At 38.2% G+C, this 27,538-nt stretch overlaps 1 protein-coding gene and 1 long non-coding RNA gene across 10 annotated transcripts in view; one reads left to right on the top strand and one right to left on the bottom strand.

Moving 5' to 3' along the window:
- DROSHA (drosha ribonuclease III) overlaps window positions 1–27,538 on the top strand; it is a 121,202-nt gene that overhangs the window by 63,988 nt on the left and 29,676 nt on the right. For all 9 annotated transcript variants that reach the window (XR_012030348.1, XR_012030347.1, XM_072825003.1 and 6 more), the window contains 7 exons: window positions 35–142; window positions 9,959–10,066; window positions 10,590–10,728; window positions 11,068–11,128; window positions 20,624–20,683; window positions 22,032–22,131; window positions 26,196–26,298. Coding sequence is in view for 7 of the 9 variants with exons in the window: in XM_072825003.1 (XP_072681104.1) it covers window positions 35–142; window positions 9,959–10,066; window positions 10,590–10,728; window positions 11,068–11,128; window positions 20,624–20,683; window positions 22,032–22,131; window positions 26,196–26,298 (679 nt within the window). In the remaining 2 variants the exon portion in view is untranslated. The remainder of the gene's footprint in view (window positions 1–34; window positions 143–9,958; window positions 10,067–10,589; window positions 10,729–11,067; window positions 11,129–20,623; window positions 20,684–22,031; window positions 22,132–26,195; window positions 26,299–27,538) is intronic.
- The window catches only part of LOC140632703 (uncharacterized), an 81,140-nt gene that overhangs the window by 35,615 nt on the left and 17,987 nt on the right, over window positions 1–27,538 (bottom strand). The window lies entirely within an intron of this gene.

Below are 27,538 nucleotides of genomic sequence, written 5' to 3' on the forward strand. Positions count from 1 at the left end.
GTCAGTTTACTCATCATAATGAGTTCTTTTCTAGGAAGCACTCCAAAAAATACGACAGAAGAATACAATGAGGCGAGAAGTAACAGTGGAGCTAAGTAGTCAAGGATTTTGGAAAACTGGCATCCGTTCTGATGTCTGTCAGGTGATGACGCCTCTAAGAACACATTTATACCTATATATCTCTTTAAAAGGCATCTGCCACTGAAGTTTTCCTAATGCGGATGAGATGAGTTGCTACAGAACATACAATCTTGTAGCTAAATGGAACACCAACCATAAATTGTTTTCTATTGTTTGGGTTTTGTTTTTGTGTCAGTTTTCATCTTGTTTAGCTGTGTGTGTGTGTGCGTGTGTGTGCCCCTGCATGAATGCATGCATACATGTGCACGGTGGTAGGATGAGTTGGGGGGCAGTTACTTAGTAATGCTAAATTCTGTCTCTGCCTGTTGAGTGAAGGCAAGTGTGTTTTTCAAATGCATCTGCCTGTGTGCAATGCGTGTGGGCGCTTGTCAAAAGAGCGATTCCAGCAGCTGTACAGGCAGACTCCTGAAGATGATGTGTACAGACTTTCCAGACTGATGAGTCAAACTTACATTGCAGAGAACTGAAGGCATTAATGAACAAAATCAGTATGAATTTCATATTTGAGTCAAATGATAACAGATTTTTTCCTTAGATGAACTAATAGAGGAACATTTCAACTATATATAACTCTCACTAATAACTATTTTTGTTTTCCCTATGAGTGGAATTTATAATATATTAGAGACCCCTAAAACCCAACATATTCTCTGACTCTTCACTCAATTCTCTTGTTATGATTGATACTGGTTGTGCTCCATGGGAATTATAGTAAAGGCGAGGAGGTCACCCAGGCAGGGGTCAGGTCAGGTAGTGTAGTGTGCCATGTTCAGCCTTTGGGAAGAATGCTTACAGGCTTCCACTCACTCTTGTTTTGTGTAGCATGTGTTTGGTAATACGTTCAAGCAGTCTTGGGTATTTATTTCATCATAATGAGGTATTTTTTCTTTAAGTCAGTGTTGGCATTTAATTATTATATTGAACAGTGGGATTTAATCTTATTATTAAAGGTACTGCTAGGTGATTCATTTACATTGTGATTCCAGAGCTATATATTTTTGTGTTAAGATGGACTACTGTTGATGCCATGTTACTAGATGGAGAATTAATTCTCTATAGTGGCAGCCAGCTGTATCTACCAAGTTGTCAGTTATTTTGCTAACTGACCAATTTTTTTTTTTTAATTTTTTACTCTAAGTATTCAGAAATGAGTATCTTCTGCTGATTTTTTCTTAGGACCTTGACGCTATATTATCTAATTTTTATTTTCCTCCAAAACAAACATAATGTCATCCTAAGGTAGACAGCATAAGAATGATGAGCAGAGGGTGCCTGGGTGGCTCAGTTAAGCCTCTGCCTTTGGCTCAGGTCATGATTCCCAGGATCCCTGCTCAGTGAGGGGCCTGCTTCTCCCTCTCCTTCTGCCCCTCCCTTCTGCTTGTGATCTCTCTCTCTCTCTCTCATCTTTCTCTTTCCTTCTCAAATAAATAAATAAAATCTTAAAACAAAACCATGAGCAGAATGTTCAACAATCTGCTCAAAATCTGGTCCTCTCAATGATAAGTCAGAGTTGATAGAGACATCATAAAATTGTAGAGCATTATTAACTGGAAGGGACCTTAGAGATCTTTCAGCTCAGTGAATTTTAAACTTGTGTTTTTGGTTAACTTTGAACTTTTTTTTAAAAACAAAATTCTGTAGAGCCCTAATTTGTAAAAAGATAAAAAAAAATAACTGATTGGTGGGTGGTGGGTATGGAGGGAGTTCTCCCGTTGTACTTGATTTCCACCCTGTGTAGCAGGCCCTGAGGCAGTTCTGTTCCACTGAACACAATTTTGTTTAAAGCATCGAGCCCGCTTTCCTCTCTTTTGGCGACATGCATGCATACGGGTGCAGAATCATCTGTTCCATTGCAGTTCTGTGTTCTTCAGCTGTGACACAAATATCTTACGCTGACTTCTTAGATGAGAAGCAGCCAGAGGACGAGGTTATCAGATCTACATGTATTATATTTTACATTCTGTTTGGAGACTGGCTGGCAAAAACACTCAGTTCCTTTGACTAAATGGTCAGAGAAATTGGATCCTGATTAAAACTCCTGCCAAGGTGAATACTCCTTGATCTAATAATAGTCCCTTCCTCTGTAGGACTCCCCCTCTTCCAAAGACAACTGCCATCTGTTTAGAAGCCATGTTTCCAGTTTCCAATCCTCCTATTTTTTACCAGTAATGTTGGCTTTATTTAATTTCTTATCCTGGAATAAATGTTTCTTTTTTGTATGTGTTCCTCAAATAAGATGGCACCTGGCATGTAATAATGCAGTTTAAAACCTTCAAAATAAAGGCATTTAGTATGTTTGGTATTGAAGGAGAAGAATCTGAGAAATAATAGTTAAATAATAATCTTGAATAATCTTTTTTTTTTTTTTTTTTTAAATTTATGATAGTCACAGAGAGAGAGAGAGAGAGGCAGAGACACAGGCAGAGGGAGAAGCAGGCTCCATGCACCGGGAGCCCGATGTGGGATTCGATCCCGGGTCTCCAGGATCGCGCCCTGGGCCAAAGGCAGGCGCCAAACCGCTGCGCCACCCAGGGATCCCTCTTGAATAATCTTAAAGCCTGTAACAGACTCGTACTTAATTTTAAGGAAAAAAAAGCACTTCTCTAAAATCTTCAGGGGTGGGGATAGGGGAGGGATTCTCTATTTGCTAACTCATTGATACAGAACCTACTGTTCATTGGTAATAATTGCCAGTAGGTTGCTGGCAAAAGCCTTGTGATGTTACCTGGCTGCTGCTGGAGATAAAACTTGTTTTGATAAATCTAAGGTAGAGAAACCTAAGTACCAGCCTCTTCTTCTAGAAGTATAATTTCCCAACCAGAGAAGTTATTAGGGTTTTTATGTGGTTAGAAAATTCTACCTGATGCCCCAACCAATGTTAGGAGGATGGAAATCCAGGGCTGGGCCTGGAACCTGTAATTACACGTGAACTAAATGCAGAACTTGAAACTGTATAGAGACAAAACTATTGAAAGGTTTTTTTCTGTGTTGCTGTTTATTAGAGTGACTTCTAGGAAATACGGGGGCCAAAAGCAAGAATTAAAACCTGAAACTGGGGCAGCCCCGGTGGCTCAGCGGTTTAGCGCCTTTGGCCCAGGGCCTGATTGGAGACCCAGGATCAAGTCCCGCGTCAGTCTCCCTGCATGGAGCCTGCTTCTCCCTCTGCCTGTGTCTCTGCCTCTCTCTCTCTCTCTCTCTCTCTCTCGCTGTGTGTGTGTGTGTGTGTGTCTCATGAATAAATAAATAAGATCTTTAAAAATATATATATAAAAATAAAAAAATAAAACTTGAAACTGAGGCTGAAAAATTCAAGTATGCCTCAGAAAAGGAAGAAAGGCAGCATGTTGCTACAGGATCTGTATTTTAAGAATGGGGTCCTGCCCACCGAGGTTGAATTGGTATCTTATAGAAGCAGGTACCGGTATCCTCTGCTGTAGTAAGGAGGTGGTTCGTGAGAATCCGTAAGCTGAACCATAGAACGGGGAATGGATAAAGGTGACAAACAGACCTCAAAAAAGGCGCAAGGAATGCACTACCATTATGGTTATATAACCCTTATAAGGTTATGCCGTACCTGGGGGTGCTAACTCCCTGAGCAAACTACAGAGGTCCAGGTGTGTGGAGAATTGCCCTTGGCGCCAGGAAGACAAGCTGAGCTGTGACAGTTGGTATTTGTACTGAGTAGACATAGGGCTGTTTTTGGACTCATTAATAGCTGTGATGTCTTCACGCAGTGACTCTGGAATGCAATAGAAGGCTGCCATGCAATATCGCACTAACTGACATTCTCACTTCGTGATCTACCAAGGGGTGACTGAACGCTGAAGAAAAATATCGAGAGATTAAGAGGTTTTGGACAACACATTCAAAGGAATCATTTTCTAAGTTAGAACTTGGGGAGGAAATGGAGATTTATACCTCTGAGAGACATATGGCTTCATAGTTACTGCTAACAAATTTGGGGGCCATGTGAGATAGTTCATTTTTTTTTTTTTTTAAACTAGAGATAGTGCTTCTTCTAAAGGAAGAGAAGCAGATTTTGCTTGAAGGCTAACTGGCCTGATAGAGAACTGTTAAAGTTACATTTTTATTATGCAAATTTCGAACATCTACATGATGAAAGAAAAAAGTGTAGTGAGCACTTTGCCATCCTCACACAACGTTAGTTGTTACCAGCAGCATCTCTATGACATCACATACAGTCACTGTTCATGTTTTCCAGATTGTCTGCTAGATCTGTTTCAGTTTGCTTGAATAGGCATTCAGACAAGGTCTGTACATTGTGATGAGCTGATGTGTTTTAAGTCTCTTTACTCTTTAGGTTCTCATTGCATTTTTCCCTTTGTTTTCCTTGCAAATCTGTTCTAAGGTCTAATATGCTGATTGCGACGTCATGGTATTGTTTAACATGTGCTTCTCTCCCCTATATTTCCTGTAAATTGTTGTAAACTGCTGTCTGGTACAATACCACTGACCATATGTGGCTATTAAATTTAATTTAAATAGAATTAAATGAAATAAAATATTTGGTTCTTAGCTGTCCTAGCCACATTTCAAGCACTTTATAGACACATCTGGCCAGTGCCTATTACAGCAGCGGAGGTGCAGAATGTTTCCAGCATCAGAAGTTCTGTTGGTGTCAGTGATCAGATGTAAGTTTATTTTTTTGCACAACTTTTTCATAGGTGGTAGTGTAGTTTCTCTCTCTCTCTCCATTTTTATAATAAGTGATTATCCAAATATTTAATAGTTCTTTTAGAGAATGAATTCTGTTCATAGAAATCTGACCAATTTTCAGTTGAAGAAATAAGTCTTCAAACTAGAATGTATTTCTTCTCAATCATATACATTATGAAATACCATGGTAAGTGTATTATGGTTTTATTGACAATATTCCTTGTGCTGTACTTTTTATCTCTGTGACTTATTTACTTTATAACTGGGAGTTTATACTTCTTAATTCCCTTTACCCATTTCATCCATTCTCCTAGCTCTGTCCTCTTTGGTAGCCTCCAATTTGTTTTTTTTTTTCCAATATGTTTTTTGTATTTATGAGTCTGTTTGACTTTTGTTGTTTGTTCATTCATTTTGTTTTTTAGATTCTGCATAAAGTAAATCACAGAGTTTTTTTGTTTTTCTCTGTCTGGCTTATTCACTTAACAATACCCTCTAGATGCATCCGTGGTCTCTTTTTTTGTGTGTGACATTATTAGTCACTGATGAATAATGACCTAGACCCAGTATTCATTAAGAGCTGCCAAAGTGATCTTTTAATTCTTTATTTTTGCATTTATTAATTAGAATACTTGAAAAAAAGAATCTTCTCTTTGGTACTGATCCCATATAGGGATTCCATATAGCACCAAGATAAATTACTCATTTGATTTATTCTGTAATACATAAACAGTAGTCCCAGAATAACAATATTAATGGCTACACCAACAAAATGATTACGGGAAGTAGTTGTTTGTTTGTTTGAGGGTATTCCTTTTTGTCTGTGATTATCTACAGTTATATCACACAAAGCATGCACTCTCAGAATACTGTGTTTTAGGTCACTTACGCTTATACTACGAACTGGTTACACAGATTCATTTATTTCATTTGACTTTCGATTTTAAGTATTTCTTTTAAAAATTAAATATTATTTTATAATTCTGTAAAATATTTACCATAATTTCAAACTCAGGTTTACAAAGCCAAGTCTGTTTTAAAAATCTAATTTGTATCTCTTTTCTTCTACCCCATTCTTGCCATCCCATATTCCAAAGGGTAGCCATCTTTTAGAAATGATTTAATTTTCTTTTTTAATATAAGCACACACACACACACACACACACACACACTTTTCCCTGAGTTTTGTAACTTCTTTTCAAATCTTCCTTTCATCCAGTCATTTCATTTCTGAATTACTATAACTTATTATATTATATATATATTATATATTATATTTATATAATTAATATTTATTTGTAGTTTTTTTTTATAGCTTCTGTTGCTTTCTTGATTTTGTTTAGCATGTTTTGAAATGTTAGGTTACAGCTTTCGTCTGTTTTGTTGGCATGTTTTTCTGGCTTTTTAAAAAATTACTGGAGGAAACTTATTCTATTCCTTTTCTCTGTTTCCTGATAAAATCCTTGGGTAGAATTTGATCATGGTTCTTTTCTTTGCTCTTCAAGTTAAATAATGTTGTATAAGTAAGTGAAATATTTCCCTGTACTTTGAGGAAAGAGGTATAAGCCAAATTAGCTTTTCATGGTTCTAGAGCCCCTCCTGCTGCTTTTGCAAAGTGATTAAAAAAAAAAAAAAATGGCCTCATGATACGTGAGACCTTCCCCTGCTGCTTCCTGCCCCTATTTTATCTGGACTTTCTCTTTTTTTTTTTTGCCCTTTATTCCTCTCCTGCTTAAATGTGACTTACTCCCAGCGCTTTCTTCACACCATGGGGCTTTACCCTGGAAGGGAGCTTCAGTTTTTAATTTTGAGCATATAGAGGGCCTCTGCTTCTTGGGCATGATTATACAGTCCTCTTGTACTTACCCAGTTGGTTGGATTCTGCAGAGCCCTCTCCAGTTTTGGTCATATTTCTTATGAATATATGTTATTTTGGGGGTTCTTGCATTATTAGGAGGGTCAGAAGCCCTGCTATGCTCCCTGTCTTTTTGATCACTGATGCTGAGACCTCCTTGGGTCTTTGTCCTCAGCCTGTCTTGTTTAGGCATTTACGGAGGTACAATGTCTAATTCTAACTGTTCATATTGTTTATAGTTCTGTTTTGCTATTCTACTTGCTCAGTTTTAATGAGAGAATTTAAATAGCTTTAAAAACTACATAATGGGGGCACCTGAGTGGCTCAGTGGTTGAGCATCTGCCTTCTGCTCAGGTCATGATCCTGGGGTCTTAGGATCAAGTCGGGGTCTTAGGATCAAGTCCCGCATCAGGCTCCCCACAGGGAGCCTGCTTCTCCCTCTGCCTGTGTCTCTGCCTCTGTGTGTGTGTGTGTGTCTCATGAATAAATAAGTAAAATAAGTAAAATAAGTAAAATCTTAAAAAACAAAAAACTACATAACAGTCATTGCCAAACAATCTATAAATAAGCTTTTTTTAATGAAAACATTTGCCAGATCTGGGTTGGTGGGTTTCAGGGGAGATGCTCAGCGATTATATTTTAACATTGCAAAGATTGATAATTTAAAAAAACAGAGCTAGAAATTTTAACAGTCTTGCAGGTAACATTAAGACTTTGTTGTCTCGGTTATAGGATGGACTTGGGTCATATATATATACCTTTTAGTGGTATTCACAAGAAATACTTTCCAGGTATTCTTACCTGGAAAGAGAAACTGGTTCCATTTGGAGCAAGTTTAGAGGAAGTAGTGAAGGAACTCAAAGCTGTTTCACATGAGTGAAGGTTAAAGGAAATAAGACTTAGGGTAACCAAGAGAAGATGTGGAAATGTTGCTGTTACGTGTTATTTTGTTTGTTTCTGGGGGTACAGCTAGGTTAAAGGGAAAAATCTTCAGAAGAAACAAATTTGGGCTAAATGTTAATAATAAGTTTTTAATCATCAGAGTACTCTAAAAAAGGTGTTCTTTCCTTTTTAAAAAAATTCATTAAGTATAGTTGGCATACAGTGTTCTATCAGTTTAAGCTGCACAACATAGTGATTCAACAATTCTATATGTTATAAGTGCTCACCATAAGTGTAGTCACTATCTGTCATCATACATTATTACAACACTATTGACTATATTTCCAGTTCTGTACTTTTCATCGCTGTGACTTATGTATTTTATAACTGAAAGTTTGAACCTCTTAATCTCCTTCATCCATTTTGTCCATTCTCCAGCCCACGACTCTTCCCACTGGAAACCACCAGTTTGTTCTCTGTATCGTTTTGGTATACTTAAATTTCATTTATTTGTTTCTGTTTTTTGTTTTGTTTTTTAGATTCCACATGTAAGTGAGATCATATGGTATTTGTCTTTCTGTAATTGATTTATTTCACTTAGCATAATACCATGAAGAGCGTCATTTTCTTGACAGGTGATGATCCATCCCTCAGTGGAGATATTAAAAAAATATAGGATTCACCAGTTTGAGTTCATACTTTAGAAAGATAAGTGCATTGTGTAGTCTTCATGACCTTTCTGCCTTGAGAAAGGTAGAAATAGAAGCATCAACTCTGTTGAGCTTTCTGCAATTTAAATGCCTGGAAAGTGATACTATCCTTTGGCCACACATTTTATTTATGTATTATTGTATATTTTAATGCATCACTTATAAAAACAAAGTGGACAAAATGCCAGTAATTCAGATCACAATGACATCTCTGGTAAGCCCTTGAGGGCAAAGAATGTGCCTTTATCCTTTTTCTCTTCCATAACTGTAGTAAACCTTGGATGAGGAGGTGCTCAATCTGTATTTATTGACTTGAACTGGAAAGAAGGACTTCCTTTTGATTGGAGTTCCTACTTGGGAGCACTAATCTTTCCTTATTGAGTTAATACAGGAAACTGATTTCTGCAGTTTCAAGCAAATCCATTTTCATGTATTTTTAAACAATACCATTTGAAAACACTTCAAAGACTAAAATGATATAAAGCACATGTCAGTCATTCTGTGGGCTGTGCCCGGCCTCTAGGTTCTGATGAATAAGAATGACTCCTCCTTTCTCTTGAGTTCTAGGGAACTCTTTTTTATTTAAAAAAAAGAAAGAAAGAAAGAAAGAAAAGGCTATGCTTCTTATGAAATTATCTCCCAATAAGGAAGGAATCTTTAGTCGAATGAAAAGTGATTGAAACAAAAGTAAAAGTTCTATGTCCTCAGGTGATTTAACTGTATTGGTGGTTTTATAAAAATTGTCCTTGAAATATTAGATCATTAAGTATTAAACCTAGAATGGCTTTTTGAGATCATCTGGCTAGGAAGTTCTTTTTTTTTTTTTTTTTTTTTTAATTTTTTTTTAAATTTATTTATGATAGGCACACAGTGAGAGAGAGAGAGGCAGAGACACAGGCAGAGGGAGAAGCAGGCTCCATGCACCGGGAGCCCGATATGGGATTCGATCCCGGGTCTCCAGGATCGTGCCCTGGGCCAAAGGCAGGCGCCAAACCGCTGCGCCACCCAGGGATCCCCTAGGAAGTTCTTACTTAGAGGATAGTGGTGGGCTTTTAGGGGTCTGTGAACCCATTAAAATTGCATACATTTTTGGTATGTTTGTGCACATAGGCATTTTTCTGGGGAAGAGTCATTTTCCTTAGTTCCCATAAGTGTCTTGACCCTGACAGAGTTTCGGAATTTGTGAGTTCTGGTCCATTCTCTTAGCATTAAAGATACACAAGGAGACACAGAAATTCTGCTGGCTTACTTGAGCTTACCCTACTGAGTACTGATGACGAAGGGCTTTTCCTACTTGAGTGAGTGCTAAGGCTTTGTACTAAACAGTATTTTGTTATCCGCTCATTTAATCCTTTTAACCACTGCCTTCCCATCCCCAAAGTGGCTAGCTATCCTGATTATCTCCATTCTGTAGGTGAGGAAACAGAGTTCAAATAACTCCCCTGCCAAGTCCCACAATGAATGAGACACAGCAGGAAATCAGATGCAGGCATTGTGATTCCAGAGACTATACTCTTAGCAAATATAATGCACCACCCCTCAAGAGGGAATTTGCAAGGATGCCATGCGGCCAATAAACTGTTTCATGGCTTTGGCAGTTGAAATCTGGAATAGGAAAAATGGTTCTTGTTTGTTGTAAAATAAATGAAGCAGTAAGTTTTTTATAAAGTTAAACATATTGAAATTTTTTTCTTAGCATGCAATGATGTTACCTGTTTTGACCCATCATATCCGCTACCACCAATGCCTAATGCATCTAGACAAGTTGATAGGATATACTTTCCAAGATCGTTGTCTGTTACAGGTAAGAATTACTTTCCTGTACACTCGCATAATAGCAAAATAAAGTAATTCACCTTGCAGGTTACAAATGGAGCATTGAGATTCTCCATTCAGGGAGATGATGAGGATGTTTAGAAGAAACATTGCTGTCTTCATTACTCCATTCTGGTTGCCACTTCCAAACACTTTTTCTCACTTTTTTTTTTTTTGGGGGGGGGGACACTGTCCCTAAAGAAATAGATGAAAGCTAAAATTTGCCTGTCAAACCTGAATCTCTTCTTTCAGTCTTCCCTTCTGTCAGGCTCTTCTTTCCAGATGATGACTGTTCTAATTCTCCTTCAAAAATGTGATTTTGGGGTTTCCTTTTAGAAAGGGCTTGTACCAGAGCTCTAGAAATTTGACCCTGGAGAATATAAGATGGAAAGATCAGGGCTTAAAATTTCGACTGGATAGATAGATCTCTTTTCTCTTTTATTTGAGGTGATATAAAGATGGCACTTCTATGCTGAGTTTTTAAGACTAAATTTGTTTTGTTGAAATTTTAGCTGGCCATGACTCATCCGAGTCATCACTTAAATTTTGGAATGAATCCTGATCATGCCAGGAATTCTTTATCTAACTGTGGAATTCGGCAGCCCAAATATGGAGATAGAAAAGTTCATCACATGCACATGAGGAAAAAAGGTATGTTTGGATTCTACTCTTGTGTTTTGGCCTGTGTTCCCTATTATAAATTAAATCCCCATCAGGAATAGTTTCCTGGTGACTGTTGCATGCTCTCATTGTGTAGTGCTTTCTGACCCATACATAACAGCATTTACTTTGAGCATTATTAGAAGGATGAATGAGTTTTCTAGAAAAAGTTTTTGCTCCTATCAAGTGTTTTAATTAACTAAGTTGACTTGTAGACATGCAAATATCAAGCCTTTTGAAGTCAAATGGGGTAAGATAGATAATTTTCTTTCTTCAGATCATGGTCCTAGAATGCTTCTAATAGTATTCACTTGTTTATTTTTTAAATAGGAATTAACACCTTAATAAATATTATGTCACGCCTTGGCCAAGATGACCCAACTCCCTCAAGGTAAAGTAGCTTTTGTTAATAACAGCTTTATTGAGATATCTTTCACATACCATATAAGTCACCTGTTTAAAGTGTACAATTCAGGGACACCTGGGTGGCTCAGTGGTTGAGCCTCTGTCTTCGGCTTAGATCATGATCCTGGGGTCCTGGAATGAATCCTGTATTGGGCTCATTGCAGGGAGCCTGCTTCTCTCTCTGCCTAAGTCTCTGCCTCTCTCTCTATGACTCTCATGAATAAATAAATAAAGTCTTTAAAAAAGTAAAAATAAAGTATGCAATTCAGTGATTTTTAAAATGGTCACAAAATGGTGTGATCATGATCACTACTTAATTTTAGAATGTTTTCAGCATCCTGAAAAGAAACCCATACTCTCCATTTCCCCTGAGTCTGCCCAGGCCTCAGCAACCACTATTCTACTTTCAGTCTTTATGGATTTGCCTATTCTGAACATTTTGTATTAATGGTATCATACAATATGTGGTCCTTTGTGACCAGCTTTTTAAAATTATTGACTTATAATCATTTTTATATATTCCAGATACAATATGGTATCATAGAATATGTGGTCCTTTGTGACTTTTTAAAATTACTGATTTATAACAATTTTTATATATTCTATATACGAGTTTCTTATCAGATACAAATTTGCAAAAAATTTTTTTTCATTCTGTGGATTATTTCTTCATTCTTTTGAAACTATCCTTCAAAGCAGAAAAGTTTTGATGAAGTCCAGTTTATCTATTACATCTTGTTGTTGCTTGTGCCATTGGTGTCATGTCTAAGAAGTCATTGCCTAATGTAAAATCATAAGAGATTTACATCTTTTTAAAGAGTTCTATAGTGTTTTTTTCTCTTGCATTGAGAGATTTGGTCTCTTTTGAGTTAATTTTTGTTTATGGTGTGGTATAGGGGTCCAATTGCATTCTCTGGCTGTGGATATCCAGTTGTGACTGCATCATTTGTTGAAAAGTCTAGTCATTTTCCACTACATTATCTTGGCACCTTATTGAAAATTAATTAATGGTGTATATGAGGAGATTATATCTGTCAGTTCTTTTCCACTGATCTGTATGTATGTCTTTATGTAGTACCACTCTCTTGATTACTGCAGCTTTATAGTAAGTTTTGAAAATAAGAAATGCAAGATCTCCAGCTTATGTTTTTTTTCAAGATTATTTTGGCTATTTTGAATCCATTACATTTCCATGTGAAATTTTGGATTAGTTTGTCAGTTTTTGCAAAGAAGCCAGCTGGGATTTTGATAGGGATTATGTTCAATCTGCAAATCAGTTCGTGAATGATTGCCATTTTAATACTAAGTTTCTGATGAAACTTCTCATTTGTTAGCTCTAATAGTTTTATAATTTTTTAGTGGATTTCTTAGGATATTTTTTGTGTATGTGATCATATTACCTACAAATAGAGATAGTTTTACTTTTTCCTTTCCAGGCTGGATGCCTTTTATTTCATTCTCTTAACATAGTTGCCCCGGCTAGAGCTTCCAGTATAATACTGAATAGAAGAATAGATCTTTGTCATCTTCCTAAAATTTTTAGGGGAAAGCATTCTTTTGCATTGAGAATGATATTAGCTGTGTATTTTTCATAGATGTCCTTTATCAGGTTGAGGCAGTTCCCTTCTGTTCCTGGTTTGCTGAATATTTTTATTATGAAAATGTGTGGAATTTTGTTAAATGCTTTTCTGGGGGGCATCTATGGACATGATCATCTGCTTTTTACAGTTTATTCTACTCATATGGTATATTATGTTCATTGATTTTTGGATGTTGAACCAACTTTGCTTTTCTGGGATTCATCTCACTTGGTATGGCATATAATCCTTTTTATATGCTATGAACTGTTAGTATTGTGTTGGGATTTTTGTGTCTATATTCGTAAGAGTTTACTGGTCTGTAGTTTTCCTTTTCTGTGATGTTTTGTATGGTTTTACTATTAGGATAACACTGGCCTTCTATAATGGTTGGAGATACCCTCATATACTAACATTCTTATTTTTGTGTGGCCTTGAGCCACTAAGAATCTGGGAAGGAAGTGGACTGGGTCTGAACTCATTAACACCCATGGAAAACTGAAGGAAAGCAAAATGCCTAATGGCTGATGAAGCTCTGATGTCGCTCTCAGGAGGCTTATCTGTGTGTGAAACACAGCAGGTTATATTCTGGAAGCCAGTAGAGATCACTTGAGGGCAGATTTCTTTTTCAAACAAGCCATTGAGAAGTTGAATAGCTAGGCTTGTTGTCCCTCTTGGGTTCCAGGGGTTAGATTGATTAAAGGTGAGTAGAGCAGGGTTAGAAGTGACAGAGTTGACAGTTGCTATAGCTCATAACTGGCCTCCACAACCAAGAGAATGACCAGCCATAGCCAGCATAGCTTCCTTTTCTACCTTTTTTTTTTTCATCTGTCACTTTCTTTTTAAATTGGCTTGCCTTGAGTTGCTCTTTTGAAATTATCATAGGCCATACTATCTTCCTCTTCAATCAAGAGGTAAAAAGAAAGGCAGGATGAAACTTTAAAATTCCTGTTTGAAGATGATCATACGCCTTACTATGGTATTCTGTGAGAGTCTAAGATCAGAAAAGAACTGTCTAATTAAAAGAGCCCTTAATCACACCCTCAGGGATAGTGTGGCCATGATTTCATTTTACCCTGCTATATTGTAGAGTCTCCAGATGACCAGTTCTGTATTTTAATAAGTGGAACCCTGAGTTTCCTTCAGCCCTGTTAGCAAGGCTACACATGCCCTACACGTGTACTTTTCAGTGATGAAGGCATGAACTTAAATTATTTTTGTCTCATCTATCCCAGCCCTAGTTGTTGGTATATAATTGTCTTTTGATAGCGTTGTTCACATGTCCTGATTTAGGTTTCCTTTTGCTCTGTCAAAAAGAAATGGCTTTCTCACTGTGGCAGAAGGAATTGTATCTGAGAAGCTGTATTTTTGAATTCAGCATGTTGAAAATGATAGAGAATAAACAAATATCTCTTGTCCTTTGCTGCTTGTGGTGAGAGCCTCTTGCCACGTATGTACCTGATTTAAAATTGCTGATGACAGAGTTGAGCCCAAGTTTCTGTTTAGGAAGAGCCTCCTCGTTTTTCCGGTGGCTTTGGTTTGCTGCTGTCCGGCAGTCAGTCCCAGCTGTGTGCAGCTGTGGGAGCCGTACTTAGGAATCTTCATACAAATGTTATTCAACAGAATGTTTATCTAGTACCTTTTGAGTTCGAGGCAGTTTGTAGGTATTTTAGAGGAATTTAAAGCAAGTAAGACAAAACTCCCACTCACCAAGAGGTGTGACTACCTCAGGTGAGATGAGTGCTACAAACATAAATAACTTTTTGAAGGTCAAAAACAACACATGCATAGTCTGCTGTGGGGCTGAGGATAGCCCTGGTGGTTGTTTAGGGATTATAGGTCAGTTTTATGTTGTGCACTTCAATAATTGAGTTCACTTGAAATGATTTGCCCTCTCCCTTCTTTGTTTGCTATTACAAAATGGGATGCAGTTGTCCCTGCTCCTTGGAAGTGTTTGTAGATCTTTGAAGCAAACACTATCCAGTTGCAAGTGTCAGTGGTTGTATCTTTTCTCAAGCAGCTTGCTCAGAACTTCAGGCTTGAGGAAGGAAAGAGGGTGAGCTTCTCATGGTAGTGGGGATGTGGAGGAGCTAGGCAGGCAAGAGAGAGGGTTGAGGGGAGGGGCTCTTGATCGAATTCTTTTCCTGGTCCTTCTGGAAACCACTCTTCCCAGCCCTGCCCATCCTGCACTGCGGTTAGTGACCACATTTTGCCAGTTCTACTCTCACAATGCCTCTGCAAGTAAGTCATCTTGCTATTTCTGAAGACTCGATTCTAGTTGTTAGCTGTAACCTGCTTGAAAGCTTTCAGTGATGTCTCATCTACTGGATAAGTCTGAACGTCCCCATCTGAACCCAGCAACCGTGACCTGGCCCCAGGCTGCTTTCCTGGGCACATCTTTCTTTTCCCTGTGATGCTTACATGCCAGTAAGACTGAGGCACTCATTGTGCAATCAGGCATACTCTTTTCCTTCCTCCAACGCCAACAGGCATTGTACAGCTCTTCCCTGGAATGCCTTGGAACCCTGTTTTATGGCCTTATTTTCTTTACTATAAGCATTTTGAAGGTTTATTATCCTACTCTTGCTCTCTCTTTTTTTTTAAATTTCCTTTTATTTTATGCAGATAGTGCCATTTACAGAGCAGAAGCTCAGTAAATAAGTATTAAAGGAAAGAATGCCATTCATGATATTACTTTCATCTCAGGTTATTGTTTACCTTTCCCTAGAAATAGGGAAACTTGGATGTTAAGAAGGGTCATGGTCAGAGCCAACAGCAGAGGTTTAAATAGCAGGTTAGTATCTTACTTAATCTGATTTGGCACCAGCTAGGATTTGCAGAAAGGCATGAAGTCTTCAGATAAATAAATAAAAACCTGCCAGGGGCTCCTGGGTGGCTCAGTCATAAGCATCTGCCATTGGCTCAGGCCATGATCCCAGGATCCTGGGATGGAGCCCAAAGTCAGGCTCCCTGTTGAGCAGGGAGCCTGCTTCTCCCTCTCCTTCTGCTTGCAGCTCCACCTGCTTGTGCTCTCTGTTTTTCCCTCTCTGTCAAATAAATAAATAAAATCTTTTAAAAAAAATCTATCAAAACTATAAAATAATTAACTTTAGTGATATCATCTTGCAAGAATATACCACCCATAATTTTTTTAAATGTTACTATTTAATCACATAAATCTCAGTTTTATAATCATATTTAATTTATACCATTTGCAATGAATTGTTACCACAGAAGGGTCTCTGAAGGATTAGGCTTTTGGTCGCATTCAAGTAATCCATGTATTATCAGTAAGACCTTTGGGAAAGAGGGACTAGAAGACTGGTAATGGAAAAATGAGCTGCCTTGTTTCGTTTTGTTTTTTGATTGGTTGAGTCATTGATAGACATAATGTTTAAGAATCTATTGGAACAAAGAGAGAGAGACACATATGGACTATTATAAGTGTCTCTGTTTAAAGAAATGGTAGTCACAAAGTTTCTATCAGTTGTATATAAGTGTCTTCAATTCAAGACAATAAAACATGCTTGAGTATATGTGAATTCCACTAAGTAGATTTGCTGGCCTAAATATTTCAGGTTAAATTCCAGAGATGCTTAAACTGGGATCCCTAGCTCCAGTGGGTCTCAGATATAGTAGCTCTGTGACCTCTCCTCCCACTAAGTATACAGGTAGATGTAATGAATAGAAGGAGTTCCTGAATTGGGTGGAAGGTTCAGCTGATCTCCAGCACCCCTTCTAGCTTTACTTCACCTGTCACTGGTTGAGGCCTGGAATGCAAAGGTGAGAAAATGTCCATACCCTTTCTGTAGCAGTTACCCTTAGACTCGGCCCAAGATGGTTTTCCCTGGAGTCAAGGACACCTTACAGTAATTACTATCACAGGGAGACTGTTATGTTTTATAAAGTGCTTTGAATTACTCAGACCAAATGTGCTATATAAATGTTATAGTTAATCTAGATTTCATAATGCTTTTGTTGATTTAGTTCTCAAAAACAAATGGAGTGTTTATTGCTCAGTAAACATTTCCTCTTAGAGCTTGCTAGTATTTATAAAGAGGGTGATTAAAGAATGTAGAAACAATAGAAGAGGGAACAAAAGCTTTGCTGCTACACTCAGCAGTGACTAGCAACTCACTCTGTCCTTTTTTTCCAGATAAACCATTGGATTAGGAATTGTCCAGTGTAATAATAAACTAAAGTGGTATTTAATCCCCATTTTTGTTTGTGGCTCCTTGCCAGTGTTTAGTCACAGTGTAGATACAGAAAAACATATGCTGGATATGGGCAAATTATTTATTGGATGGCAGACTCACTATTGAGTAAACCTGTTTAGAAATGTGACCTTGTATTTTAACACACTGAATAATAGTCTAACTTTGTGGTTATTAAAATCCTAGCCATAATTCTTGTCTCCCTAAAAGTTTATAAAACAAATTAAAGTGAAACTTAGGCCAGTATGACTTCATTCAAATAGTATATGACTCAAAGCAGCTATTATTCTTTGACAAGATGTCTTATTTCTTAATAAAATCATAAGATAGTCCAAATATGGTTTGTCCCCATCCCAGGTGCAGTTTCTGGCTTTCCATGTCAAGTAGATTTTCTTGTATAGTACTTTGAACTATTGGGAATAAAATAAAGTCTCTGCCATAGAAAATACTAATTTCGTTTTACTGACTTTTGGAAAAGAACAGGGTAATACTAATTTCTTTCTTTTTAAAAACTCACCATTTCTTTTCTTTTTTCCCACCATTTCTCAGGACACCAGTTTATTAGGTTTCTCGAAATTAAGTTGGCAAGAAGTCTGAGGGATTAACATGTTACCATGTTAACTAGGGCCTCTGTTCCTTGATGCACTCGCCAAGAATGATGACAGACACTTTTGGAGTACTGGTGTATTTGACAAAAAGCAACATGCAGTATAGAATAGCTTCTAAAAGACATATTTTTTAAATATAGTGTTAGTCAAGGGCGTCTGGGTGGCTAGTAGATTATGAATTCTTCACCACAGCCATAAATGGTTCACTATTTCTTTTCATTTTCCATTGCTGGCTATTAATTGCTTTCCAGAATGCCTTTTTCTATAAATAAAGGCCATATATTGAAATGAGCATTCAGAATCACATCTTTGTTGCTCAGATCTGTCTAGTTTTCTCCTATTATGTTTATTTCTCCTTTAAAATTCTAAAATGTGGAGGAATGTTAGGGTGGAAAAATTAACTTATGAGATATGTGAAATAATATGAAACTAAACTCAAATTACTAAGTAGATGATTTGGTAACCAAGGGTTATTTAATTTATAAATAAATATATTTTTTATTTTCCGCATATATTGAAACTATCGGGTGACTTTAGATATGGAAACTAAACTGGCACACATGAAGCAGAGAACAATAAAAGATAATACATAATTTTGAAATAAATTGAGTGATAAACATTTCAGTCATATGGGGACAGGGGTGTGGGCAGGCAGTGAGGGTGGGCCAGTGTTCCTGGAAGCTCTGGGAGTTAAGGCAGATCCCCAGCTGACTTTAAGAATGAACAGAATTTGGGAGAGGTAACAGAAGGGAGAAACAGGCATGTCTGCTAGAGTGCAGAGATTGGTCAACTCAGAGTTGTGAATTGCTGTTGAAAGTGGATGAGTTGGGTGACCGCAGTGGAACTAGATAAAGAATGGCCTTGAAAACCAGGCAGGTTTGGACTTGATAGCTATTAAATTTTTAGAGAAGATGAGGCTCAGTGTCAGAGATATTTAAAGAAGCGCCTGGAGTCAGACGAGATCCTGCTCAGGCCTAGGCCTGTCCCTTGCTTTCTTTGCTCAGGTCCCAAGGGCTCACTCGATGAGCTCTCCTTTCCCTGTCACTTTTGTCACATCCTTTCTGGTTTCCACCTGTTGCAGTCCCCCATAGTTCGTCCACTGCTGGCCCTAAAACAGACACTCAGGTTCTTCCCATGTGCAGCTTCAGACACATGTCACATCGCAACCTGCTCTAACCAGAATCAGGTGGGTCTTCCCCACTTCACACCACTGGCCCCCGGTGGCCTCCACAATGTCCTCAGCATTGCTGCATCAGGGCTGTCTTTGCATCTTACTCAAATCTGTCTCTTTCTTCACACTTGCTCTTGTCTTTTATCTCCTTTTCTTCCCCTCACTCCAAGCCAATCCTCTTCCTTTGCTGGTTTCCTTTCTGCTTGACCTCAAGTGTGACCCTTCCCTGGGTTCAGTCCTGGAAGGAATTGGGAAGGCTCAGTCCTTTTCTCAGGGCTCAGCTGCGTTTTCTCCCTAGGTAGTATCATCCAGTTCCATTACCTGAAATCCTGTCTAAACATTGACCACTCCTGAAGATTTTTTACCAGCTTTGTTCTTACCTGTAAATATATTATATAAATAATGTATGCTGGATATATAAATATATATACTAGATTTTTCCATCTGGTTGTTGTATGGACATTTCAAAGCGAACAGGTCTAAAATGCAAGTCCTGCTTCTGCCCAAACCTTTTCCCCTTTGATGTCTTCTCCTTCCAGTAAATGGCACCACCTTTCATCCGGCTATGGAAGCCAAACTCCAGGCACTGACCTTCATTACTTCTTTTCTCCCCTCTTCCGCCATCACCTCCCCAGCCTGAGCCTTCATCATATCTCACCAAATAGCCACAGTACCCTCCTCAGTGCTTGTCATCATTCCATGCATTCTTTGCACAGCAACCAGGGTGGCCTTTTATCAGATCATATCACATCTCTGCCCCACCAGAGATAGTGATCTATTTTAGCACTGAGGGAGGCTGGCTGTGCTGGACTTACTGAGAGGTGGAGAGAGGTTTTCTATGGACCACCCTCTCAAGTCATTTCAGCCTTCTACTTGGACCTGAGGACCTTAGCCTGTGAGATATGCCTTCATCATATGATGAAAGTATAAATAAAGTGTGAGGGCAGCCCGGGTGGCTCAGCGGTTTAGTGCCACCTTCAGCCCAGGGCCTGATCCTGGAGACCCAGGATCGTGTCCCACGTCGGGCTCCCTGCATGGAGCCTGCTTCTCCCTCTGCCTGTGTCTGCCCCTCTCTCTCTCTCTCTCTCTCTCTCTCTCTCTCTCTGTGTCTCTCATGAATGAATAAATAAAATCTTTTAAAAAAGAAAGAAAGAAAGAAAGAAAGAAAGAAAGAAAGAAAGAAAGAAAGAAAGAAAGAAAGAAAGAAAGAAAGAAAGAAAAGTGTGATATGTACCTAGGAGGAAGTATTAATTTTGATGAGAGGAGTCGGGCAGGGATTCATAGAGAAGCAACATTTCATTAGACCTTTTGGCATGAATACGTTTGGCTCAGTGTCCAGGGAAGATGGTGGAAAGCTTCAGCACGGATGCCCTTTTCAGAGTACCACTCAGTCTTGGGGCAGGAGCCCAAAACATAGGTGGGAGAGGATAGCAGTGGATACTGGGACTTGAAAAAGTAGATTAACTTCTTTTGAAGGACTTCAGAAGCTAAGTTAGGTTTAGAGTTTGGGCATTGGGAAGCTGTTCTTAGAACGTTGTACCAAATGGATTTTTCACTGTTCAGTTCTAAGTCCTTAGGAATGTATTCTCCTTTCTCTCACCTACCTGATAGCAATGTGGAAAGATTCACGGTTGTTAGGGTGATATCTCCTTGCTTTAAATCTGATTTGGAGGGGAGAGAAGCCCCCAGTTTGGAAGGCCTGAACCACATAGCAGGATACAATGCCCCCTCCCTTACCCAGGAGGTGCCTCATATTCCGGCTAAAATGGTGGTCAGTGCTTTTCATTATGAGAAATATGGTAGGATGTTTCAATTATAAAAGGAGCTAACTCTCATGTGTCTTTTCTTTGAGAAGAGAAGGCAGGATGTAAATATTTCCTATTTTAAGTGATCTTTTTAATTCTTCTACAGGATTAATCACAATGAAAGGTTGGAGTTCCTAGGTGATGCTGTTGTTGAATTTCTGACAAGGTAAGGAGGTTTTTCTACTGTCCCCCAAGAATTGCATTTTATAGGTAACATGTTTATATTACCTTCTTTATAATTAGCTAAATAAGGCATTGAAACACCATGTATTTTATCCCTTCTGTAGAGCTTGAAAGACACACGTCTTGGCTCTTGCCCTGATAACTTGTACTCACTGACACTGTAATGCACAAGATTACAAGATGAAAGGCTAGTGTCTTTGTCCTGTCAAGTTTATGTTCAAGTTGCCACAGCCACAAGAGATCAGCTTGTCTTGGTCTAGATGCTTCAGAGCTTATATTCAATTTGTAGAGAAAGGGGTGATATTTTAAAATGTCATTTCATTTTCTAGGATTTGTCTTTGATTTATTTCTCCCTCTTTCCTATCTCAAGGGAAGTAAAACTTACAAGTAATTTTAATTACGAGATTTTGGTGTGTATGTATGTGTGCCTGTGTGTGTGTGTGTACATTTACACGTGTTTTCTCCCCAGAAGTATTTTTGTGTTCTTAATTTGGTGGTAGGGGTAGGAAAGTGCATTTTCTGTTTGTTTCCATACCCACAGTTTCTCTTTTAAAGGCAGACAATACATGCTTCTCTGGGAACTGCCTTGAGCTATTTGTATTGTCTCTGGGTCATTTCTTTTCCCCAGAGGGACAAAATGAAGCAGAGAGGTAGCTCTCCAAGCCTGCCCTCACTGGACACAATAGGACTAAATAAGCTTAGCTGCCCTGATCAACAGTGGATCCTAAAAACTGGTGTGAGATTTAGAGAAGGCAGTTGCTGCTGTGGTCCAAATTGGCTTTGCATGTGGCCTTCTTCCAAATCCCCACACTTTTCCTCATCAGCCAGTTCAGTTCACTTATCCTTAGGGCACAACCAGCCACACGTGCTACTCAGTTCTGTTTCTATGCCTGTCCCTGTCTCTCCTCTAAAGGACATGCCACCACTGCTGCCTGGCCCAGGCTTCTTTTCCGAGGCCACTCGTAACACAGCCCAGGCAAAGGTATTTGTTTCCAGGCCCGGTTTCTGAGTGCCACGTAGCTTTGCTCCTAGCAGTACGTGACCAACTGCTCAGGTCTTTGTTGCCAATAGATTTGTCACAGAAGTCTTCTACCAGAAGTAAATGTGAAAATAGAAGTGAATGGTGCTGTTCGGGTTTTAGCATATTCAGATATACTGTGCTTACTATTTAACTTTTAAAGACTTTTAATCAAATCCTTCAGTTTAGTTCAATTCAGCTGGTATCTGTTGTGCAGATACTGTGTCCAGGTTTATTTTTATGATGAGGAGATACAGGCAGAATGTTTGAGGATGCATATTTATTTATATGCCTTTTTTTTTTTTTTTTGCAGTGTCCATTTGTACTATTTGTTTCCTAGTCTAGAAGAAGGAGGATTAGCAACTTACCGGACTGCCATTGTTCAGAATCAACACCTTGCCATGTTAGCAAAGGTATGTCAAATGTCTGACGCATTTGTAGTAAAGTCTGACATTTTCTTCAGTCCACGCATAATTTTGCATTTGAATAAGTAACTCTTTAGGGTGTATTAGGAGTTTAATATTTTATAGACTGGGAAGGATTTTTTTGTTTGGGTTTTAAATATTCAACCGTATTAGTTCTGTTACCTTTGTGAGTTCACCAGCAGCTAATGAACTCCATGGTGAAGTAACTTGATAACAGAAGAGGAAAAATTTGACAGATGTGTGTGAACAGAGTTAAACATTTGGGGAAAAGAACAAGAACAGAGCCAAAGAAATGAAATATTTTGTATTTTCCCTTTGTGTAATATTTCTGTATTACACTTGTCTTTAATTTACATTAATAAGCAGCATTATAGCTTTGAATAGACTATGTCTGCCCATTCATACCCACAAGAGATACTTTATAGATCTTTGAGAATCCCCAAACATCACAAATTCCAGTAATTAAGATTTAGGGTTGAGGCTGTCTAGCTTACCACACTAACTTCATTTTTTGACTAAGAGAACCTTTTCTCAATTTAGATTGCTGGTAGACATTTTACTTATTGACATTATCTTATTTGGTATTCCTATCTCTGTGTGGTATCTTAGTATAGTAAGTTACAGCACACAGAACACAGTTTGGATTGGCCATCAGATTTCCAGTCCACGCCCTTCTTGCAAACGGGGGGCGGGGGCATAGACAAATTGTCTCTTCTCCAAGTCTCTGCTTTTCTATCTGCAAAATGGAGATGGCATCAGCACCTGCCACACAGGGTGGTTGTGAGAATCAAATGAGATTATTATTTGAGTTTTAATAATTCAGGTTATAAAGTGCTTGGCACAGTCCTTGCTTGTAGTAATCACACAAATAGGTAAATAAATTAGTAGGAGTTGGTTGTTTTTATTGCTGCTACTACCACTATTCTCATTATAAATTATTACATTTTATAGACCTGTGGGTTTACTCAATAATAGGGGAAACTGGCTCTTAAATTCCCCAACACCAGTGATTTACTGGAAAAGCTTTCTTGAGTTTTCCTTGATTTTTCATGTAGGTATTTTTTGTTTCTTTCCCCTTCATTTTGTTATAAATGTGTGAATTTGATAGAAAAGACTAGATAAAACCTAGTTGTTAATTTGATCTTGCTAAGGCATTAAATAAGTATAGTCAAAATGGTTAATTTGGGATCCCTGGGTGGCGCAGCGGTTTAGCGCCTGCCTTTGGCCCAGGGCGCGATTCTGGAGACCCGGGATCGAATCCCATGTCGGGCTCCCGGTGCATGGAGCCTGCTTCTCTCTCTGCCTGTGTCTCTGCCTCTCTCTCTCACTGTGTGCCTATCATAAATAAATAATAAAAAAAATTTCTTTAAAAAAAAAAAAAAAAAAAAACAAAATGGTTAATTTTAGACTCTGGTTTTTTTGTTAGCAAGAGTGCATTATTTTATTTATGTAACATCATCATCATAGAAATGGCATTTGAAAATATAAATAATGATGTGTTAGCAAAGAGCTATAGGCAACAGGATGGCTCAGTTGGTTTTAGCAGCTTTACCATGAATGAAATTCCACAACTTTACCTAAAACTGCTTCAGTGTTTAGTTGATTTGATTGTCAAAATGTTTCTTGATAGGGCACATAAATGTCCATTAGAAATACTTGTGAATAAGTAGTTTTCAACCCACTCCCAATTTTTTTTTGAAGATTTTATTTATTCATTCCTGAGACACAAGAGGCAGGGACATAGGCAGAGGGAGAAGCAGGGTCCCTGCAGGGAACCCAATGTGGAACTCGATCCAGGACTCTGGGATCAGGCCCTAAGCTAAAGGCAGATGCTCAACCACTGGCCCACCCAGGCCTCCCCCACTCCCAATTTTTTTTTCAGCTTAAGATATAATGGAATTGTATAATTATTTTTCAAACAGTTGTAGGGAAGATACTTACAAAGTGTTAAAAATTGCCATAATAGGAAAACAGAAACTGTTATGTGCCACATTAGGCGATACACAGAGCCCTCAGTAATTTTGGCCAGTTTCGGCCTTCAGCTTTCTATATGATCTTCTTCCACCCCAAGTACTGACATTCCCTACCATTCAACACCCATCTACTCTGGTAGAAGGCACTGGTGTCCTTGCCCTTGTTCTAGACTAGTGACTCTTAACAACCACTTGGTGACTTGGGTGGGGGAGAGGACTTGACAGAGGATTGCTGAGAATTTTTGAGAATCTAATGAAAGCTCCAGGTCACCTATCCAGACAGTGAACACTTCAACACATGTACCAGCTGAACACTACTCTCCTTTTTAAAAGTCCTACTAATGCCTACATGAAAAAGTAAAGATGTAGAACAGGAATTAGGAAAAGTTGGAAAATTCATAGCTTTCCAGAATAGTTGTTTGTAATTTAAAATATGGCTTGCAGTGTATTCTCAAACAGGGCTCCAGAGATTAGCAAACAATTGGATTTTCCCAGTGAAGTTGTGAAACAGATGAAATTTACATATTCTAGCGTAAGCTCTTGCACTTAGGGATCAATTTTTTAAAAGAGGTGTTTTCTGCTGTTGCATTTGTGGTAGTCAAAACTCATTTGAATATATTTTATACTCATGAATCCCTAGCAATACAGAATACTGATAGCATATACCTCTTGTTTTTATGGTCTCTTTTTCCAGTATAAATGGATACATACTGAGACACACAGTATCTTATCTGAGGACTGATGAGACTCATTGTCCTAGGTTGTTCATTGACTTGTAATTTGTTCCATATTACGTAGCATGTTCCAGCTTAGTACGAATTTATTGAATTGAATTATAGGGTAATGGAAACAGATTTATTGCATGCTTATGCAATGTTTGTATTTTTTGCCTTTTATGGAAGGAATTATGATTTCCACTTATTCCGTCTCAGTTTTAGTTAAAAAAAAAAATCATACCGTGTCTAGTTCTAAAAGGACTTGAATTGATTTGTATATTATAATACAGTAGGATAAGAAATAAGTAGGTACTGAACCTAGACTAAAGAAAAGATATGGTTAAGACAGGAGAGTGAAGCCAGGAGTAAAGTTACTATTCACAGATATATTCATAAGTCCTCTACTATTTCAAGATCTTGGCCACAAATTTGGTTCTAAACTTTTCCGAGGCCAAAGAAGAAAAGGAAGCATAATTCATTACAAACAATATTCCTAGAGCCCTAAGTTAAAGCCAACCCCATTGCTCAGAAGATCTCACTGAGCCTTCAGAAAGAGAAGTCATAGGGGTGGCCCCAGTGGCGCAGCGGTTTGGCGCCGCCTGCAGCCCGGGGTGTGATCCTGGAGATCTGGGATCGAGTCCCACATCGGGCTCCTTGCATGGAGTCTGCTTCTCCCTCTGCCTGTGTCTCTCTCCCTCTGCCTCTCTCTCTCTGCCTTCTCCCTCTGCCTCTCTCTCCCTCTCTCTCTGTGTCTCTCATGAATAAATAAATGAAATCTTTAAAAAAAAATATAAGTCATAGAAACCTTATAAAGGACACAGATAAAAAAATAAAGGGCCACAAAAATCCTTACCAAATTAAAAGAAAAAAGATTTAGAAATGTAAGGCATTTTGAAGTCTTCTGAGGGTCCCCATTTATTCTACCATATAAAAATCCGTTTTATATATATAGTACAGACATCAATGCTGTGTAACTCAGGAGTCTAAAGAGGTCAACTTTGGGTTGGGTTTGTGTCTCTCTAGTCATGTTGGGTAAACCCAAAGGCCCATTTTCTTATAGCATAGTCTTTTTCCAGCTTGGACTAGTGCTTAGTCTGAACCTGGATTTAGACTCAGATCTGATCAGTTCTCAACCATCAAGAGTTGAAACATCAAAGTTCATCGAAGCCTACTTGGGGAAAGGTTGAAGTTAGTCAAATATGAACCATATGTAAGGGCTCCTGATGAATGGTAAGCTAAACTCTTAATAAACTGACACAAGGCCAATTAATTTGCAACCATTACTCCTTATCCCCAGGAGATGTTGAATTGTTACAGGTATGACTTTGCCAAATTCTTACTTAGTCCATTTTGAATTTTGTAGAAACTTGAACTGGATCGATTTATGCTTTATGCTCATGGACCTGACCTTTGTAGAGAATCAGACCTTCGACATGCAATGGCTAATTGTTTTGAAGCATTAATAGGTAATTCCTCTTTTTATAATCTGTTTCTTGCACGTTTAAAATATTGGGAGAGCATATAAAATTCAGTGTGGAGACTTGGGACAAAATTACTTGTTTCCAAAGCATGTGAAGTCCCTAGTATAACACTAACTTTGTTGTATTGTGGTTAGTGTAGCTCTTGCAGAGCCTGCAGTCAATGCTTTCTTTTCTTGCATTCCTAATGCCTGAATTGGTGTCTGATGTCATGTGCGTGCATAGTTAGTATATACTGAATTGAACTGAAGTGAGTTAATCTGTAGGTTTCTTTCCAGATTCAATTCAGGATCACATGCATAAACAAACAGTACATAGGTTGGTGATGAGGCCCCAGTATTGTTTTTGATCACAATTTAATCTGTTTACAGGATTTTCTGATTTAAGCATCTTGAAAACACTGCGTTTTTTAAATCCCAGGTCTTGAGTCTTTATGACTACAACTTATTCACTTGAAGCAAGACTGATGCAGGCACTTTACTTCCTCAGTTTCTTTTTTACTGTAACCAGAATATAGTTAGCTGTTGGTACAAGAAAGTTATGAAGAGTTAATTAGCTGGTGATTGCAAGTATGCTTTACAATGAAATGTTACAGTAGATTGACAATTCCTTGATTTTTTTTTTCAAGTAAATGATTGAGTACATTTTATTTTTCAAAGGCCTTTGTACTTGCTTATCAAATTTTCCTTCTTCCTTTGAAAATGAATATAAAAGCATCCCATTATAGTTTTGTGCTGATGATGGTAACAAGAGAATGTTTAATAATTATTATCCACAGTCTTTTCACATCTATGTCTATTTTGCACAAATATGTCTATTTTCAGAGAATTTGTCACATGGAATTACTGTGCTCTGTACACATAATAATTTTGACAGTGTTATAGTTGGCTCCCGAGCCAGGCAGACATGATTCAGTACCTTTTTGCTTTATTTATTAGTACTGTGTCTTCACCAAATTATTGAGTCTCTTTGAGCCTCAGTTTCCCCATTGATGACATGGAGATAGTGTCGCTTATCTCACAGAATTGTTGTAAAAAATCTTAATACCCAATCCTGGCAGCATCTAACTCCCAAGTTCCATTTCCTCAAACCCTTCTCCAAATAACCTACAGGCCCAAATCCTATAAATCTTCTGTAGTATTCTCTTACTGAGGTGCTGGTGAAGGTAAAGATAAGAATGTGAAAATGCTTTGTGCTGTGCCTAGGGCAGGCATGGCCCCCAAACCAT

The sequence above is a fragment of the Canis lupus genome, chromosome 4 (assembly GCF_048164855.1).
Source record: "Canis lupus baileyi chromosome 4, mCanLup2.hap1, whole genome shotgun sequence".
In the NCBI taxonomy this organism is placed as follows: Eukaryota; Metazoa; Chordata; class Mammalia; order Carnivora; family Canidae; genus Canis; species Canis lupus.